A 19,235-nucleotide genomic window follows, 5' to 3' on the forward strand; every position below is an offset into this window, starting at 1 on the left:
ATTGGAACCTCTCTTTGGAGAACTTTATCAAGAATGAAGATCTGTTGTGATCTTCTACTACTTTGAGCTTCGGACCTGACTCAAGTGGTAGAGCACTTGCCTAGTGAGTGCAAATCCCAATACTGCCAAAAAATGACTCACATAGACTGCCTTAATATTAGAACATTTAACTAAAGATACTTAAAACAATTTAACAGTCCACATTGGAAGTGATTTTGAACTTGGGCGAGGGTTTGCTGAAGAGTTAATAGGTGGGTTCTGTTGTAATTTTAGTAATATTCTTGTTTCTAGCTAGTGACATGCATGCATTCCCTTGCCTTTCCATTCCTTTGGCTTGTCACATATTATGTGCTAAACATAAGGAGATGGTGTTTGATGTACAAAATCATGATGGGTGCCATGTCTTCTGTGGATTGGAATAGGCAGAAAAAATGTTGCACACAGCCAAGGACTGTCCCCTCCATCATACCCTGGTTAGCAATACATTACTTAGCATGTCATCCAGGACTCTTGAGGACTCTGAGATAGGCCTGGGACTCTTCACCTGGGCCCACAGACCTTCAAGGAAACTGGGAGCCCACTGAATGAATGAGCAAATGTTTGTTGTATTTCTTTCCTCCCCACCTTAGAATGAGTTCATAAAGTTTTTCTCAAAACTAGATGAGCCTAAGTTTAAGAGTAGCTTTGTCTTGGGAACTTAACTATCCCAGCCTAAACATTTGCTCAAGGGGCCTCATGGCCTCCATCACAAAGAGAGAACAGAGTACTGGCTAAAAGGAAATGTGGAGGTTTATCTGCCTTAGGGGCTGGCTAAGATTATTAAACTGGGCAGCTTCTTGGGCCAACTAATAGGGAATCATTGGTTGGTCTTGCATTGGAAGAGAGGGAGGGAGGGAGGGAGGAAGGAAGGAAGAAGTGGGTGGAGGGAGGGAGGAAGGAAGAAAGTATTTATGTTGGTCAAACCTTAACAGTGGTATCTTTTGCTGTAACAAGGAAAAACAAAAATGTGAGGAATCTCTGACTGGATGCTTATGAGGTGATATGTTATAACTTAGGCACATTTTGTAGTGCACAGTAGGTCCTCAGTAGGTGTAAACTCTCATTATATACTGCCTTCTTCCCCAATATGCCTGCATTCATGTATGGCTGGCTGTTTGCCTTCTCCCAAAAACTGAATTGAGAAACTTTCTCTTGGGCCTCCCAGTGAGGCAGCAAGCACTGTTCACCTGTGCGTGTTCAGGGCCCCATCGACACAGACTGCAGTGCAAGTGGTGCCCAAGCTGTGCAAAATGATGTCTCAAATCCCTTCCTCCTTCCCTCTCCCTTTCCCTTCCTATTTCCCTCCCTCCTTCCCTCCCTGCCTCCCTTCTTTAATCTCTGCTTTTCTGCCTCTATGCCTTCCTTTCTTTTTCTCTTTCTTGGCTGTCCTCTTTTGTCTCCTCCCTGTTGATTGTTTTCCTGGCACCTAAAACACTTATCCTTGTCAGCACATCTGTGTAGCTGCTGCTGCTTCCAACATCAGTCTCATCTGCTTTTATTTCTACCTGGTCACTCCCGCCTCCTGCCACTTCTCTCATGCTTCTAGACTTTGGCTAGAAAAGGATTGGCCAGCCCCAAAAGGCTCTTCTCTATCAGGGGTGTAGAGCAGTAATGACATCTCTTGAGTGCATGTCTTTCACAAGGGATCTTCTTCCAGCGACATTGAGAAGCTGTTTCATCACATAAGCTGCGTTTTGGGGGCACTGATATTTTGCTTTGTACGTGTGAGTTTTTTCCAACTAATTCTAGCTCAGGATTCTCAACCTTGGCTGCACATTAGAATCATCTGGCAGTTTCCAAAAATCCTGATGCCTGGGCCACCTTCCAGAATAATTGAACCAGACAGCTCACAGTAATACCCAGTCTTCTTTGTTTATCAAGCTTCATGGGTATGGGTTCCAACCCACCTCCAGAGTTGATAACCAGTAATCAGGACACAATCCTAAAAGGCTGAAAGGCTGAATTCCATACCAAGGAGGCTTGATTTTGTATTTTAAAAACCAATAAAGCGTCCTAATCAGCAAATAGATGCTTGTTCTGAGCATACTCTATAAAATATCTAGTAGAGAAAATACTTTGTTTTGTCTTGACAGTGTCTTACAGAGAAATCTGGAGGATTAAATTAGTTATTTTACAAATGGATCCAAATACAGCCATTGTAGAAAAAATACATACTCATTGTTGTGGGTCCCAAATTTAACACAAGTTTCAGAGAACATTTCTGCCTGTATTTTTAGCTAAGCATAGAGCTCTTGGTCTGGGAGACAGTGAGAATTTCAAAATAGTTTGTTACCTAAAAATATACTTCCTGAAATGAACTTGAGGCCCGAAAGGGATGAATGGTTTTTTTTTTTTTCTGTATTTACTGTTACCACAAGAAAGCAAGTCTTAAATTATATATGTTTATATTTTTAGAGACCCAGGAAACAGGTGTTATACGCAAGCAACAAAGAAGGTTATGTAGGGCACAGTACTGATGGCAGAGATCTAAAATTCACAGGATGGAGAGTGGCTGTGGAAGGGCACTGAGGCCACTGTTCTCTTGGCAGGCATGCACTTACACAGAAGGGCACACAAGGCCCTGCTCAGACCTCTCCATGGGGATGTTAAGTGCCTCTGACTTCCTAAGAACCAGCAACTTGTCAATTCTACATGGGATCCAAATTTCTTAGCCTGTCAGGGAATCTGTATTGATTCATGTTTGTTGGTTGAATGCCTCCTAGTTTTATCTTACTTCCCCAAGCTAGGACTTTGATTACTACCATCATCAATGGAAGGAGATCCCACTGAGGAAAAGATGGGGCATGGGGTGTTGTACCTTGCTTATTGCCCCTGGTGTGCATGTGCTTGCCAAAAATAATCTGCCTTCAATATTTTGTGAATGAATTATGACATTTGTGATCACACTCTCCCCAGTCTGAGTGAAGAGGTTCTGCATTTACTTGGCAAAAGTGGCTGACGGTGAGTGCCTTACAATTACACCTGTGTGTATTCTTCCACCCACTCACTTATTCAGTAAATAGTTTTGAATGTATTCTATGTCACAGGTGCTCTTCTTGGCACAGAAGGTACAGTGTGTGAACAAGGTAGAACGAGTCTCATGGAGCTTACATTTTGTGGATAGATTGTAAGCCTGTGTGTGACCCACGTAATTTGCAGATGATAAAACAAAATCCTGTAGTAGTTACTAGCTGGTAGTTTTTGGATGAAGATGACATTTAGCTAGAAAGACTACAAGAGCCAAACAAAAGTAGTAGAAAATGAAAGTCCTAAGGAGGAATAAACTTGACTTTTTCCCAGAAAGGCCCACATGTCCTCCAAGGTGTCAAGTAAGGGGTCAGGAGTTGGAGTGACAGTAGAACTAAGGGATGAGGTCCAAGAAGTGACAGACAGCAGGATTTTGAGGTGGTGCCTTCAGACTTTGCCTTGACTATTCCTGGGCTTGTATCTAAGAGGTATTGGGGCAGTGTTGGTCAGTGGCCTGCAGACAATGCAGAGGGCAGAATTCACAGAATTCAACCTGTGCTTTGCAGAGTTCCTTAGAGTTCTTCAAGGTCCAGGCCAGGAAAATGATGACTCGGTCTTATGCATGATCTAAGAGCTCCCCTGGGAGTTGGCCTGCTCCCTTTTGAATTTCACCATTTTGCTTGATTATGACCTCTCTGTCTATTTGGGTGACAACTCTTCTCTGGTTCCCACATCCTCTGTGCTTCCCTCTATTTTGGCTTACCCTGCCCTGGTCTGTTTCCTTGTTTGTTCACAAGTGAAACTGTAATTTTTTTAAGGGCACTTTTTTGTGTGTGTGCTCTGAGTACCTACTACTATGCAGTGGGCCAATCTGTTTCTTTATTGATTAATAAGCTTTTTGTAGAAGAAATGCTTTATGACAATGATTGACAAGAGCAAGAAGCTACTGCCCTTCCACCATAACCACCATACAGTGGCTTTCATTATATACAGCGTACATGGGAGAAGTCTAATCTGATGTGAATGTGTTATTTTCCTTTTTCCATATTCCTTCCCATGACCTCAAATTCATTTGAAACTGCATAATGTCTTCAGGAATCCATCTTCAGGCTGCATAGCTGTTGAATAATTGTTTGCTGTGCCTTTCCCCTCAGTTAATAATGACATGCTGGCCAGTGACAACAGTGGTGCGGTCAAGATTCCACAACTGTGTAAATTTTGTGATGTGAGATCTTCCACCTGTGACAACCAGAAGTCCTGCATGAGCAACTGCAGCATCACGTCCATCTGCGAGAAGCCACACGAAGTCTGTGTGGCCGTGTGGTAAGAGGGCCTTTTAAGAAGGCATTTTCTTTAAACCATGCATCCTCCTGGTACATAGTCAGTGTGTCTCTGTCCCTAAGTATAATAGACACTAACCTCTTTCATTCAAACCATCTCTCAGTTATTAAATGTGGTTTCCAGGGATATGCAAATGTGCACAATCATATACTACATATGTATATGGATATGTATATACATATATATGATCATAATATATATATATGATGACCTTTAATATTCATAGTAATCTAGAAACCTTCCCTTGTCTCAAGAAGAGTGACTTGTCACTTACTACTTATTTAACTGGCCCCTCCTCAGTCCCCTATAGTGACACCAGGAGCTTTGTTCTTCTGAGGCTGTCTCCCTTCTGCATTGAAGAAGGAGAGTGGGGAAAAGGTTGGCTGTTGAGATAGGAAAACACTTGCCAAAAAATGGGGAAGTTACTAAGGGGGCCAGAAAGACAACCAATTGGTTAGTTGGAAGCCCCATTCTACTTCTAGACTACACCTGACATTTCTCTCTCTCTTAGATTAGGACCACATATTTTTCTTTGACCAGATTCTCTGCTCTTCACTTCCTGTGTCTCTCATTCCCTCCAGTTCACCTCCCTCCTACATACAAACATCTCAAATAGTTCTTATACCTACACTCTGAATACTCTTGAATCATTTGACTAATTCATAGGTGTAGATCAAGAGCATGAGCAAGAGAAACATTGATCATTAAGAGTCCCAGTTGTATAAAATGTGTGTAAATCCATTCATGGAATTAAATATTTTGCAGACTTATCCTGATGTTTTGAATTTATCAGCAATTACTTGAAGTAGATAGGTGTTTCCAGGCTGGTTGGCAAATAATATAAATCTAAAAACTTCTCCCTCCTTTTTTGGAAATGAGTCTGTTGAGACTTTCTCCAGACCACAGATTTGCCTTGATGATAGATTTGGAAACCTTGCAAATTTCCATACATACCAGGGGATGAACTGGTTTCTTAAGATCTAAAGGAATGTTAACAGCAAAGACCTGCAGGACAGCTTGCTGTACCTGCTTCCTTCATGCACATCTAGCCCTGGGGAATGCTTTGGAAGAGGGGATTTTGGCCAAGAGGATGTCGTGTACAAGGTCCAATGTGATTAGAGGTTTAGAAAACATGCCATCTGAGGAATGGCTGAAGCAGCTAGCCATGGTTAGTTCAGTAACAAGAATGCATGGGTTCTGTCAGGAGAAACTAAAAGGCTGCTTGATGGGAAATACAAATTTGTATGTATCTACCAAAGGGTAGATGGAGAATCTGTAGCATTTACTAAGCATCAGACTTGTGCTCAGCACAAGTTTAAACATTTTCATAGTTTCCCAGTTCTAGAAAGAACTTCCTTCTCTGGAAGAGTCAAGTGAAATTCCAGAGAGGCTGGATGATCTGCAGAGGAAAGACTGAGACACCAGACTCCTGGCCTCCATACTTCCTTCTAGGGCTCACTCCTGCTAAAAAGCAGGCTCCTTTAATTAAATGTTTCCCTGACCTGTTGTACAAGTCCAAGTGACTGGATGTGAATCAAGATTGTTCAGACTAGAACTGTGAGCATGTTAAACAGGGGAGGGGACCTCCCTTTCAATTTGGGGTCATAACTGTAAACAGTAAATCCAGTGAGCTTTATTCTTACCTGTCTTGCAAAAGGCAAACCCTGTTCTTGGTGGGGATGTGGATAACGGAATGGGAAGGAAAGTACAGAGAATGCTGCTCCCCACCCTTTCAGAAGCAAGGCACTGGCTCCTGCTCCCTGGGAGTGCTGAATGCCCAGGCATTACTCCTGAGCTCCTCCAGGGGCTCCTCTCCTTGACAGGAGCTGCTTCATTCCTGGTAGACCCTCATGGCAGCCAGCATCCTGTAGCCAGATGATGGAGAGGTACAAGTTCTGGCTACTCAATTTGGGACAACTTTTAAGGGTCATTCAGCTTGAGCCCTTCCTCTGCAGCAACCTGCATAGCAGCCTGACCTCTCTCACTGCACAGCAGTGCTTCCTCAGTCCTGCAGTGTCTCCTAACACCTCCTTGCATGGCATTCCAGAGCTCAGTGTCTGCTTCTGGGAAACCCAAACTGGACAGGACACTATTTCAAAAAGAGCGAAGTGGGGCAAATGGAAGGTTCTGTCATGGAATGACTTCCAATACTTTTATCAGCTTTTGTGTTATTTTCATTGATTGATTGATTCACTCATTCATTTAACTAATGTCAGCTGTGTATCCAGTCCATGCAAAATGCTTCCACTTTTCCTAAGGATAGAAATACTTTACAAACAAAATTAATTTCATTATAGTGATTCTTCTTTCATGGATATTGGTAACTGTCAGTGGTTCAGCAAACCCTACATGTTTTCCCTTCTTGCCCTCAACTATACCTGAGATGTTTTGCAAACTTAGTTCTGCCTAGCAGAAATTCTGTTGTAGCAGTAAGTGGAGAAATGAGTTCAGAATTTTACCAGAGGTGAGTATTATGGTAGCTTTCTCTGCACCCTTAGTTCTCTGAGCAGCTACAAAGTAGGAAGCCAGAGGCTGTGAAAGGGCTGCCTGGTAATTACAGGCTCGCACTTCCTTCCTTGGCTTTTAGAAGTTTCTCAAGGAGTCACCAGGCTTTTCTCGATGAGTGTAGAAGATTCAGCATGCTGCTGTTTTATTACCAAAAGAAAAACAATCTATGCACATACTTACATTCATAAAATTGTGTGTTCCATGTGTGCACAGTTTTGCAGTGCAGTGCAGAGACCTTGAAGGCTAAGGATGAGTAGACTTTGGGTTTCTGTAGGGTTTTTTGTCTTTTTCTTTTTGGTGCTGGGAGTTGAACCCAGGGTCTTGCCCATGTCTGGCAAGTGCTGTACCACTGAGCTACACCCCCAGCCCTCAGCATAGTTTTTAACTATGCATCATCTTCACTGTGTTCATGTCAACTCTTACTTAATTTTCTTTAGTTCCCTAGTAACTCCTCCTACAGGAAGGGTCTACCTACTTGCTAACTACTTAGTTACTTCTTACAAGGTTCTTCTTATACTCATAGGGGTCTACCTGGCAAGAGATGGCTTCCCGTGTGCCTGCCATAGTTTTAGCTGAGAGTCTTTGAGTTCTTTTACCACAGGGAACATTTAACTCTACTGGATCTACCACTGGACTGCATGGATGACACAAACACCAAATCCCTTCCTCTTGGGCTGTTCCATGCTCTTTTATACTCCTACTCTTCATATCTCCTTGTTTGACTTTCTATCTCTTACTGTCTTTGAATTAAGCACTAAGAAGGTGGTACCAGTCAAAATTGGTTGTTCTCCTGGGAAAGGCCCTGCCTCTTCTCTAGGTGAACTCAGTACCTTAGCTGCTTCTTAATTCTAGCCTACCTTCATTTTCCTTACTGTGAGTCATGAGTTTTTGGGGTGGAGTGGGGGTGAGCATGCACTTGTGTGTACACGAGCACACATGCATGTACTCATATACACATACCCAGAATCCTCATGGAAGATTATACTAGCAGAGCTGACTGAGTCTGTTGCTTCATTGAAGGCCTAATTATTACACACTCAGGATCCCCTTGAGTACAGTCCCCTGTACTGACATTTAACCAGACAGATATTTTGCACCTGAAAGGGACTAAGATGGAAAGACAGGTATCAGACCAACCTTGGTGTTGGACTGAGTCATCCAGGATACCTCCAGGATGCCCAGATGCCTGATCATCAGGGAAGTGGTAGAGATATGGTACCCAGTTGTAATTTGACTTTTGCAATTATAATAGTGGGTATTAATCTTGTCTTTTTAAAATATGCAATGTACATGTAGATTCAACTGAGCCTTTGCTAAGGACCAAGGAACATATCACGTGAGAGATCTCTGAACCCTTAGCTAAATTAGTCTCCAAATATATGATGCAAAAGGATACTAAATCTATAAGTAACTAGTTTATGCCAGCATAAAATATTTCACTGAGCCATAATTAAAGAACACTACAGTTTTTACCATATGTTTTGATTTGGGGGGACATGTTTCTTCTGTTCCTTTCTGTAATTCTGGGAACTACAATTCTTCATCTAGGATGTTTCTTTCCATTTTGTCATTGGAATCAGCTGCTAACATGGAATATGCCCCTTGCACAGAGTGTCCTGTGACCCAGAAAAAGGGAATCTGCCACTGCCTCCCCAGGCATCCTCTTTGGGGATTGCTTAGTCAACAAGACCCTGGTTCTGCCAAAGTGTGAGGGACACCTTGAAAGCCTTGCAGTGGAAAATTTAAAATTATCCTGAGCATCTAGGAAACCTATGTGTGTCCATGCCCTTCCCTTAAGGATTCAGTGAAGGCCTAATGTGTAAAATTCTCCAGCAAGAAAACCCCCATGGAAAGCAGTCACGTTTATAAATCATAAGTGGGTTTTGAGACTAAACAAAGGACCAACAGAAATGAGCAGGGTAAGTCTAGGAGAGTATGGGACAGCCCAATAATCATGGAGAACAGTTATTATTAGTAGGAACAATTTCAAATGGCAAATACAAATCACACTGCCCTTCTGTCCAGAGACCATATTCATTCCTTCTGTCTCTCTCTCTTTTCTCTCCCAACCCCAATGAACAACTGTACCCCAGGAGGAAGAATGATGAGAACATAACACTAGAGACGGTTTGTCACGACCCCAAGCTCCCTTACCATGGATTTATTCTGGAAGATGTTACTTCTCCAAAGTGTATTATGAAGGAAAAAAAAGTGCCTGGTGAGACCTTATTTATATGTGCCTGTAGTGCTGAAGAGTGCAATGACCACATCATCTTCTCAGAAGGTGAGTTTTCTTCTGAGAGTTTGGGGCAGACATCCTGTCAGTTCCCTACATCCCTGGTTGCAATCCCACAGAGAATGTCCTCCTGGGGCCAGTGATGGAGAGGAAGTATGTGCTCTATAGGTGACAAACTCATTGCCTTAGGAAGGTACTTAGGAAGTAGCAAAACTGGTACCTGCCCTAAGCAAATCGGTTCCCCAGAGCCCACATTAGAATCTGTCCTTGACAAATAATCTCTTTCATCCAGGGCAGTGGTTTTCAAAGTGCAGAGCCCAAAGCAGCAGTAACAGCAGCCCTGGGAATCTGACAGAAGTGCAGATTATCTGGAGCCATCCCACAGCACTGAATCAGGGGCTTTGGGGCTGGGGCCCAGCAGTCTGTGTTTTAGTTTGAGTATCACACTGGTCTAGAGATTTAATGGGACCATTTGGTCCTGCAGGGGGACTGTCTTTAAATTAAACTGAAGTGATTTAATGTGCATATTCCTGGGGTTTGTCTAAAAGGTCTCATTTGAGAGAAGAACTGAAATGCAGAGAGAATACAATGACCCAATGTTACTCAAGAAGCCAGGGGAGACAGATACTAGCTTCCATCTTTGAAGTTCAGCACTTAATGAACTTGCAAAAAAAAAAAAAAAAGAAAACACACATTTAATAATTCTCTCAATTATTAAAAAAACTGATTTAGTAGTAGTATTTTTGGGGGGAGACTGGGGTTTGAACTCATGACTTTGGACTTGCAAATAGTGGTTTTAATTACAAATGTAGTATATGTATCTCATCAAAAATTCAAACAATCCAACAGTGTATGAAAATTAAAATTGCATTTCCCTTATGTCCTCCTCATTCCCAACCTAACAGACTATCCATACTGACAGCTTGTGGAAGTACACATGTACCTTCCACATTCATATTTATCATTCCTGTCATCTCTCTCTCCTTCTTATTAGTCCATTCCCTCTTTCTCTCCTCCCCTGCCTCCCTCCATTTATCCATCCTTTCAACCATCCATAAGTCCATCCTTCCATCTGTTTGTCTGTTCCATCTATTTATAGTGCAAATACTTGATCATACTATAAGTGTTAATTTACATTTTTCTCAATCAACCACTTTTAACCCCCTTCTAAACAAGGCAGTACACACAGATACAGTATGCATCTTTAGTGATTACCTAGAATTCCATTAAATGTCGTATCTTCCATAACTGATCTAACCATTCCTCTGTCAGTAGGTGACTTAAGTATCTCCAGTTTTCTGCTTCACACTACATTGACTGTCTTTGTAAAATATATATATATATATTTCACATTTGTGCTAGTATTTCTGCAAAATGGATTGTTAGAAGTGAATCAAAAGTTATATCTATCTTTAATATGAATAATCAGTGCCAAATTTTTCTCCCAAAAGGGATTTCTGTGTATCCTATCCAACAGTCAACATGGATAGTCTTAATTTTACTATCATTAATGAATATGGTATTAAAAATGTACATTTAGGCTATCACCCTACAACTACTCTAGCACATGGAGTCGTAGTTGTACTCCCTAGTACATGGAAACTGACCCCAACCATAAACTTTACTAATAAAGACAAAAAAAGAATGAATGTGCATTCAGAGGAGAAGAAAGGTTAGTTTAGATTGAAGTAGGTCTGATTCAGTTAAAAAAAATTTTGGAACACAAGTATTGTGTATACACGTGGACATGTCTCGTTTTATGCCTGGTACTCAGCAGCTCAACATGCCCAGCCTTTTCCCTATTGTTCTCTCCTTCTCTTCCTGTCCACCCACCCCACCTTTGCCACTGTTCAGTGCACTAAGAGCAGATAAACACATCTTGTTACTCAACACTTTGCAAAATCACTCCTCTATCCTGTTTTCTTGTCTTGACACTCTACTCTCTCATATTCCTTATGTGATTCGAACTACAAAGGAAGATGCAAATAGGTAAAATTACACGAAAGCATGATAATCTTTGACATTCTGGCTTCACAGGTCAACTTTCCTCAAGTAGTTTACCTTTTAAAAAGAAGGCCTAATAGAAGCCTAATAGAAAATTCTGACAAGTTTGCTACCATCTATAAAACTTTCCTCTCCTTCTGCATTCTGACATGTTTACAATGAAGGAGTTTAATTTCGTGCAAAAGGACAGAACTTAATGCATGACCTATAGATGGGTATGTATTTTATAGCAAGCCCTTCAGATAGCAATGACTCATTTTCAGTACATTTCAACTCAGATAATATTCATAGGCATCCATTCATACTTTCTCTCTCATTCACTGTCAGACTAATCTTTCTTTCTTCATGAGGATGATAATCAGCATAAACCCAGTTTCTCACTGTACAACTCAGGAGAGCCCAAGCATCCGATGACTCAGATGTCTGGGAGGTTTCAGAGTCTCCCAAAATGTCCTCATGAGTGGGAGCGAGGATGCTCAATTTCAAGCATCTCTGTCGTCTACAGTGGTGTATTTCCCTGCCAAAAACAGTGACACCAGAGCCACAGATTCCACTTCTCTTATGTGGATGAAGAAATGAAAACTCTTCAAGTAATTTTTATTTCTCCATGGGGTATATCTTGTTGTGTTGTTGTTAACACAGAACTTTGGTGGTTGTCAGGTTTCTGATCTGCAACTGCACAACAGATAGTCGGCCATATGCATCTGTATATTCAGCATCTATGCGTACGACTAACCACAATTGAAAATAGTTTTGAAAAAGTTCTATTGTACTGAACACTTATAGACACTTTTTTCCTATTATTATTCCCTAAACAATGCAGTATAACAACTATTTACATAATGCTGTCATCATATTAGGAATTATAGTAATCTAGAGAAGTTCGCAGTATACAGGATATACATAACTTACATAAAAATAACTGTACCATTTTATATAAGAGGCTTGTGCATTTGAGGATTTGTGTCTGCACAGGGGTCCTGGAGCCCATCCCTCAGAGATACCAAGGGACAACTGTATGTACCCATTTTTCTTAAATATGTAAAGGGAACAAAGTTGAGTCCCAAGATTTCTTTTTAAGTGTGGATTTTTATTTTTAATGCTGCTATTTTAATAAGAGCTGAGTCATGATTTTGAAAACCATTGTTCTAAGCAAAAATACTAATCAAAAGACCTATTTATTCTCTGTTTGAATAGGGTACCCTCATTTCCCCTGCAGTCCCCAAGTGTAGCCTTTTGTTCCTGCCTTCTGCAGGAGGGGCACCAGAGCTGCTCTTCACAGCTGCCCTCTTCCTGTCTCTTGAGAGTCCCTCTTGTCAAAAACCTTAGATTCTACCTCACCATAATGCAAAATGCAAATTAGAAGAGGGACTGTTTGGATAGGTCATTATTGATGACCTGGTGACACCTATCCACCCAATAAGACTTGACAGGTGGTCAGGACTAAAGAGCAGCATACACCATGAGAGAGAGAGGAGCTCTGGCAAACAACTGCCTATGCACTTGCAGATGGCATGGCTACTCCACAAGACATGACTTGGATGTTGCTGTCTAATTAAACCTTAAGACTCAAACAGAATCATCCCTTTGCTTAGCTCACAAATGGTTTCTGAGTGCAGACAAGACATTTACTTTGCAGAACATGGGGCAGGGAGATGATTTCTGCTGTTTAGGAAAGAAAGAAACAGTATGGGCAGTGGTCAGTGCAAGATCCTGGGTTTTAGGGCCCACTCTACTGTTTCTTAGCTGTGCTTCCTTGGACCAGGGACCTGACATCACCAGGCCTCAGTCCCCTGTCTACAAAATGGAAACACAAAGGAAGATCAAATAGAGTAATACATAGAAAGTTCTTACAATAGTACAGGGGTAAGTAGTCATTATCTGAGCTCTTCGTATTGTCTAGGCTCTTTATAAAGGGCTTAGGAATCCTTCAGGCCTGCTCAGCCCTTAGGTCTGTTCCTGCTTTGCAGTTCCACAGTTGAGTTCTGGCCAGGTCCTGCCAGCAAAGCATTCAGACCCTAAGGGCCTAAGCCACCAGTGTGCTGGAGAGGCTGGCTTTGTTTTCATCTCTGTCTCTTCCAGTTTCTTTTTTCCCCACCAAGTCTTCACAGAGGCAAGGGGGGCATGCTGAGCCCAGGCTTTCTAATCAAAGCTAACCACATCCCTGACATTGTTGGATAATATTACAAATAAGGCACATTGTTCTTGTTTTGACTCAGAATCACAGCAGGAAGCAACTAAATAGGCACTCACAAGTACCTTTCAGATCAGTGATTAGAGCAATCGCAGTTCTCTACTTCCCTTTCCAGCTTCTGTTTTTCAGCAGAAAGCTTGCTGTGGGCCACATGGCCTTCTCTCTGAATGGCCACTGCATGGCTACCCAACAAATAAACCTGCTGTCTTGGCACCTGTGTGGGGTGTTGTGGGGAATTCAAGGAAATACGGCTCAAGAGTGTCTTGGTACCACTGCTGCCATAAGGCACATGTCTCCTGCCTGACCGCTCCTCCCTGGGTAAGGAGAACAGTCCATGCTGAGAAATGTGCCACTTCTGGATGGGGTGGAGCCTTGCTGCTCTGTCTACAGACCAGCAGCAGCAGCGTTCCCAGGAGCTCCTGGATGCATTGCTCAGCACCTGTAATAGGCCTCAATGACCTATTTGCACACTAAAGTATGAGGGGTGCTGCGAGACTCGCCCAGGTAGGATGAATAGGATGGAACCCCACATAGAAGTCTTGCCAATTTCATTCTATAAACTCACTGGGGCCAAGAGGAGTCAATTTGGCCATAACTATGGTCATTTGGAATTGAGCTAAATACCCTTTTCTTAGTCCATTTGTGTAGCAGGACTCTAGTGGTTTGTGGATCTTTTTTAGCTCCACAAATGTTCTAATGTAGATTTGGATGTAGAGAAGATTCGACACCTTTTCAGTAAGTATATCTCTTTAAAACAACGTATTTTACTTTTGACATAGAGTAATAAAATATATTTATGGAGGTACCAAGAGGTATTTCAATACATATATACAATGTGTAATGATCAGATCAGAGAAACTGACATATCTATCCCCTGAGAGTTTTATCACATTTTTATATGGGAAGCATTAAATTCCTGTCATCTAGCTATTCTCAAACATTCAATTAATTGTTGTCAACCATAGTTAATCCTACTGTGCTATGAAACATTAGAAGTTATTCTTTATATCCAACTATAGCCCTGTTCTGGTTAACCACCCTCTCTCCACCTCCCCTCCCCCACACCCTCCCAGGCTCTAGTAATCATTATTCTATTCTCTCCTTCTATGAGATGAACGTTTTAACTTCCACATGTGAGAACCAGCAGTATTTACCTTTCTGTGTCTGACTTATTTCACTTAACATAACATCCTCCAGTGCTATCCACGTTACTGCAAATAATGGAATTTCATTCTTTTTTATGACTGGAATATATGTATTTATATATATCACATTTTTCTTATCCATTCATCAATGGGCACTGAAGTTGATTCCATAGCTTGGCTGTTGTGAATACTGCTGCCATGAAAATGGGAGTGCAGATGTCTCTTTTAGGTACTGATTTCAGTACCTTTGGATATACACCCACTAGTGGAATTGCTGGACCATATGATAGGTTTATTTCTGATTTTTTCAGGCTGTATTAATTTTAGTTCCCACCAGCTGTATGAGAGTTCCTCTCTCATACATTGCCTCTAGCACTTATTTATCTTTTTGGTAATAGTCATTCTAACCGGGATGAGATGGTATCTCCTGGTGTTTGATTTCCCTGATGATTAGTGATACTGAACATTTTTCATATGCAGTAAATACTACTTTGATTTCCATATCACTTTGATGTTAGTTTATCTGGGAGGGGGGCTGTCCCATATTTCCCAAAGCAAGAAACATCTATGAATGTTGTCAAGATACATTTTCCAAGGTACTATTCTGAACTGGATCTATGAGATGTTTGGTAGTTCTGGGAAGCCCTAGGGAGGAGTAGTAGTATGGTGTTAAAAAGAGCGTGAATCATTTTGTTTCTCATGTGTATGTTCATCTGCTGGAGCTGGGAACATGGAAAGCAAGCGTGTGACCCCTGGGGAATTAAAGGAAGTGTACTGGACGCTTCCAGACCCCACATTACTAGTTCCTACCATCCTAGCTTTCCTCCTGATGTAGAGCTGAACAGCTTATTCTAGAACATTAGAGGCACCTGGCCATGTAGGAGATAGAATTAGCATTGGACTCAAATCCTAAGCTTTTGACAGATTGGTTGTAAGGCAGGGGCCCACCCCTTCCTTAACTGAGGTGCAGGCAAGTCTGCACCATGCCCATGGCCAAGGCTGGGGAAATTCATAGAGCCATGGTGGCACAGAAAGCTTCCCTGGGTTGGCACCTACTGTGGCCGGTGCTCACCTGTACTAATCACGTTCAAGTGGTTGTCTTGTTTTATAGAACTTTTTATGTTGAAATGAAACTCATGGAATTAGCTTACCCAAACTTTTCATTTTAATGATAAAGAAATGAGTTTCCAGAAAGTAGCAGAGATTTCCTAAGATTCCCACAGTTGTCCTACCTTTTGTCTCTAGAAGAATCCAAAAATCTTGCCCCATCTCAAAGAAATATCTTTACCCTTTCACCTCCCTGTGGCAGAATGTGTGTGCCCACAGAAAGCCGCACACCTTCCATAAGAGGCTATGGTTCTGTTTGCTACAATGGCAGCCAGACTCACCACTCAGCAAGTACTTGGTGGGAAGTACAACTTTGGGCCACATCTATGAGGAATAATTTTGATAAATGATGGCCAGCAGGGGGTTCTTCTTTTGAGAAGACAACATGGGTTAGGGGTTAAATGCAGAGTCTCCCTTGTGTGGTTATTCCTTCTTCTCCACATACAAACTGGTTGTCCCTGGGTGAACTTCTTCACCTGTCTCCCCTCTGAAATATGGAGGGTAGAAATAATGAGTACCTTAAATTGGATTATTGTGGATAAATGGACTTATTTGTGTAGAGAACAGAACAGTTCCTGACAGAGTAAGCATCCAATAAATTTGAGCTGCAAGTGTTGCTCCTGCTCCACCAGGTTCAAATGTCATCCTTGGCTTTCACCAGGGGTCTGAGGAACTTTATACCAATGTCCTATGTTCTCCTTGCTGAAAAGTTTTCCATCTAAACTGTGTTTAGATGAGGTGCTGTCCATCATAAGGAGTCCCATGTACCAAGTGACATGTTCCCTGGGGAAAATGTAGGGTGCTATTCCCTGCATTGTACCATTGTCTTCATGAGGAAGCCAGGACAAATGTCACTATGCTCTGTTCTTTGGAAACATTGCTTCCCTCATGAGGACCTCCTTGCTTATGATCTTAAGGACACCTTGAAGCCTATAGAGCAGGAACCAGCAAACTTCTTTGATAAAAGGCCAGATAATAAATATTTCTAGCTCTGCAGAATATGGATTCCCATTTTCAGTTAGTTACTCAGCTCTGCTGTCAAACAGCCACAGACAGGGTGTAAATGACTGAATGTGACAAGGTTTCATATAGAAAGACTCAGGTCAGCCCTGATGGAGATGATTGTATTTTCCTTATTTCTTCCTTCAGCCCTAACTACCAGGAAAGCTTAGAGTCAAACCTGAGAGTTGCTCCTTGGAAGTGTGTGCGTATGCCTTGCATACTTTCCTTCTTTTCTGTTTTACTCTGTGGTCCTGCATTTATATTCCTTCTGTCACAATTGCAGCTCTGATTTTGACTTTCTCTGTATCTTCTTTTGTATAGGCCAAATGAGATTTTTTTTCTTTCTTTTTTTTTTTGGAGCAGCATAGGACTATAAGTAATTCCATCATGTGTATCTAGCTAGCTTAGAAACCAGGACTCTAGCAATCACTTCTGACACAGAGTTAACCTACATGGTTAAATAGGGAAGCAGACCATCAGATGGGTACCGTTCCCAAGGGTGCATGCAGCTGACCTACAAGCTACGTGCAGGAGTTAGCAGTTAATATGGAGACACATGCCCTCTTACCTGAGATGTTCAGAAGAGGGAGGAGAAAAGGCCTTCGTGGAGCCACCAAGTTTCATTCCTTCCTCTCTCATTGTTGTAGAATTTCTTTTAAATGAAAACAGTCTCTTTGGTTTGCAAGCCTCACTTTGGCAGGAAGACAAATGATTTTTTTTACAGTATCAGACACGCGGTTTCCTGTCTATGTTTAACTTGCTAGCAGAACATCTCAGCCAGCTGGTTCCCTCTGGACCCATTCGACCCTAATGACGCTGCTTCACGCCATCCTACAAGCCCACTTTGTATATGAATCACATGCCTCCAGCACTTGATTGACTTGCAGTGCTTTCCCAGTTCCGGAAGACTTAGAAATGCTGCCCCCTGGCCCCCAAATTTCATTTCATGTTTGTTCAGCCCCAACCTGCTGGAACTGGCTTCCTGGAGGAAGTGCTTCATTCTTGTAAGACTTGACTTCTCAACTGGTGCAAATGGTGCTTCTGAATGCTGGGGATTCTGGGTGCTTCCTTTGAATTTTGCACTTGCCTCTCAAAATAGTTGCTGGCCATCTGTGCATTTTTGTTTTGAGAGAAACAAACCAGATTCACTTTCTGATCTAAATGCAGAAGAAAAAACAGGTATTGAAATATGGTTGAGGAAAGTTGTTAGAAGAAGGTGAAAATGGCTGATTAAAGTCACTCATGTCATCCCTGGGAAGAGAAATCATTAACTGAGGTGATGACTCAGCGCCAAAGGAACCTTGGGTTGTGCACAGACTCTGGTTAGAAAGCATTCTCTGAGTCCCTCAATCCAGCCCTTCTCTGGCTAAGGAAATAATCAAGACTGTGTATGGCAGAGGCCATTGTGACTCAGGCAAAACTTAAATGTGCTTCAAGTGACTTATGGTAAAGCAACTCACTTTTGTAGGATTTTTTTTTTTTTCCTGAGCAGCAAAGTAAGCAAAGCTGTCCTGAGACCAGATGTGGCTGCTGTTAGTGAAAGTGCACTGTAGACCCTCATCCTGACATGAGTCACTGCAGAGTGGAATGCATGTGACACAGACTGTCCTGGATCCATCCTCTGAATGGCCAGGAGAGGCACGGGGCCCAGAGGCTGGCATTGCAGTGAGACTGCCTTCTCACATCCATCTCACCATGCTGTGTGTGTTCCATAAACTTCACACCTGTGGGTGATGGAGAGATGGGTGACTGAGACTCTTTTTGCTACTTTGCAGGGGTCCCAGTGTCTCACCAGGGAAAAAACCCCAGGGGCTGGCTAACCACTGTGAACTCACTTTTGTTTCCACCTAGGCTGAACTCCAGAGGCTGTACTTATCACCATTTGGACATCCGGCTGACTTGCCTTTGGAAAATCTTTTCTGATTCTAAATCATTCCTGCCTGTTGCTCATTATGTAAACTCTTAATGTCACTATCAACAATTTGGCCTATTTCAAAAATGTTAACTTACAAAGAAACAATTTGACTGGCTTTTCTGCTAAAAAAATAAAAAAGGTGCATATACATGCCTTATGTTGCCTCATTAGAGGATATGATTGGTCCCAATATCAAGAACAATCTATCTGAAATTTCACCATTAAAATTCCTTCCATTCCTTCCTCTTTCCAGGCCCCACCCTATTAGAAGTACCTGTTCCTCCCTCCAAGGCTGGGCTGACTTGGCTGATATAGCTGTGCCCAGCCTTGGCTGCCCAGGGAAACACCTGAGGACCTTTAAAGACATTAACGGTCTTACTCCTGCAGTCTCTGACTTAGTTGGTCTGAAGCTTGGGATCAAGAAGGTTTTAAATTCCCCAAGATATTCCAGTATGCAGGCAACATTGGGAACAACTGGACTCAAGACAGTTTGTTCTGCCAGATCTTTTTATAACTTTCGTCATGTTCCCCACGAAACCTGGAAAGGAGCAGTAATGATCAGAGGATAGCAACCACCACAAGAAGTAGCCGAAATTCAGCTCTCTAAGGTTAAGGAGGAGAGAAATAAACTAGCAGAACACCTGTGTTAGTTCCCCCATCCCTGAAAGTCACAGGATTCTCTAATGCAGAATATTGCTGTGTTTTCCAGTTCATAAGCAATTGCTTCAGAACCTGATCTGAGGTTTTAGAAATGATTAAATGTGCATTAAGAGGAAG

General features: G+C 42.0%; 1 protein-coding gene across 3 annotated transcripts in view; it reads left to right on the top strand.

Moving 5' to 3' along the window:
- Positions 1-19,235, top strand: part of Tgfbr2 (transforming growth factor beta receptor 2) — a 79,971-nt gene that overhangs the window by 31,039 nt on the left and 29,697 nt on the right. For all 3 annotated transcript variants that reach the window (XM_074074044.1, XM_074074043.1, XM_074074045.1), the window contains 2 exons: positions 4,161-4,329; positions 8,949-9,139. In XM_074074044.1, coding sequence (XP_073930145.1) covers positions 4,161-4,329; positions 8,949-9,139 — 360 coding nt within the window. The remainder of the gene's footprint in view (positions 1-4,160; positions 4,330-8,948; positions 9,140-19,235) is intronic.

This window comes from Castor canadensis, chromosome 5 (assembly GCF_047511655.1).
Source record: "Castor canadensis chromosome 5, mCasCan1.hap1v2, whole genome shotgun sequence".
Lineage (NCBI taxonomy): Eukaryota > Metazoa > Chordata > Mammalia > Rodentia > Castoridae > Castor > Castor canadensis.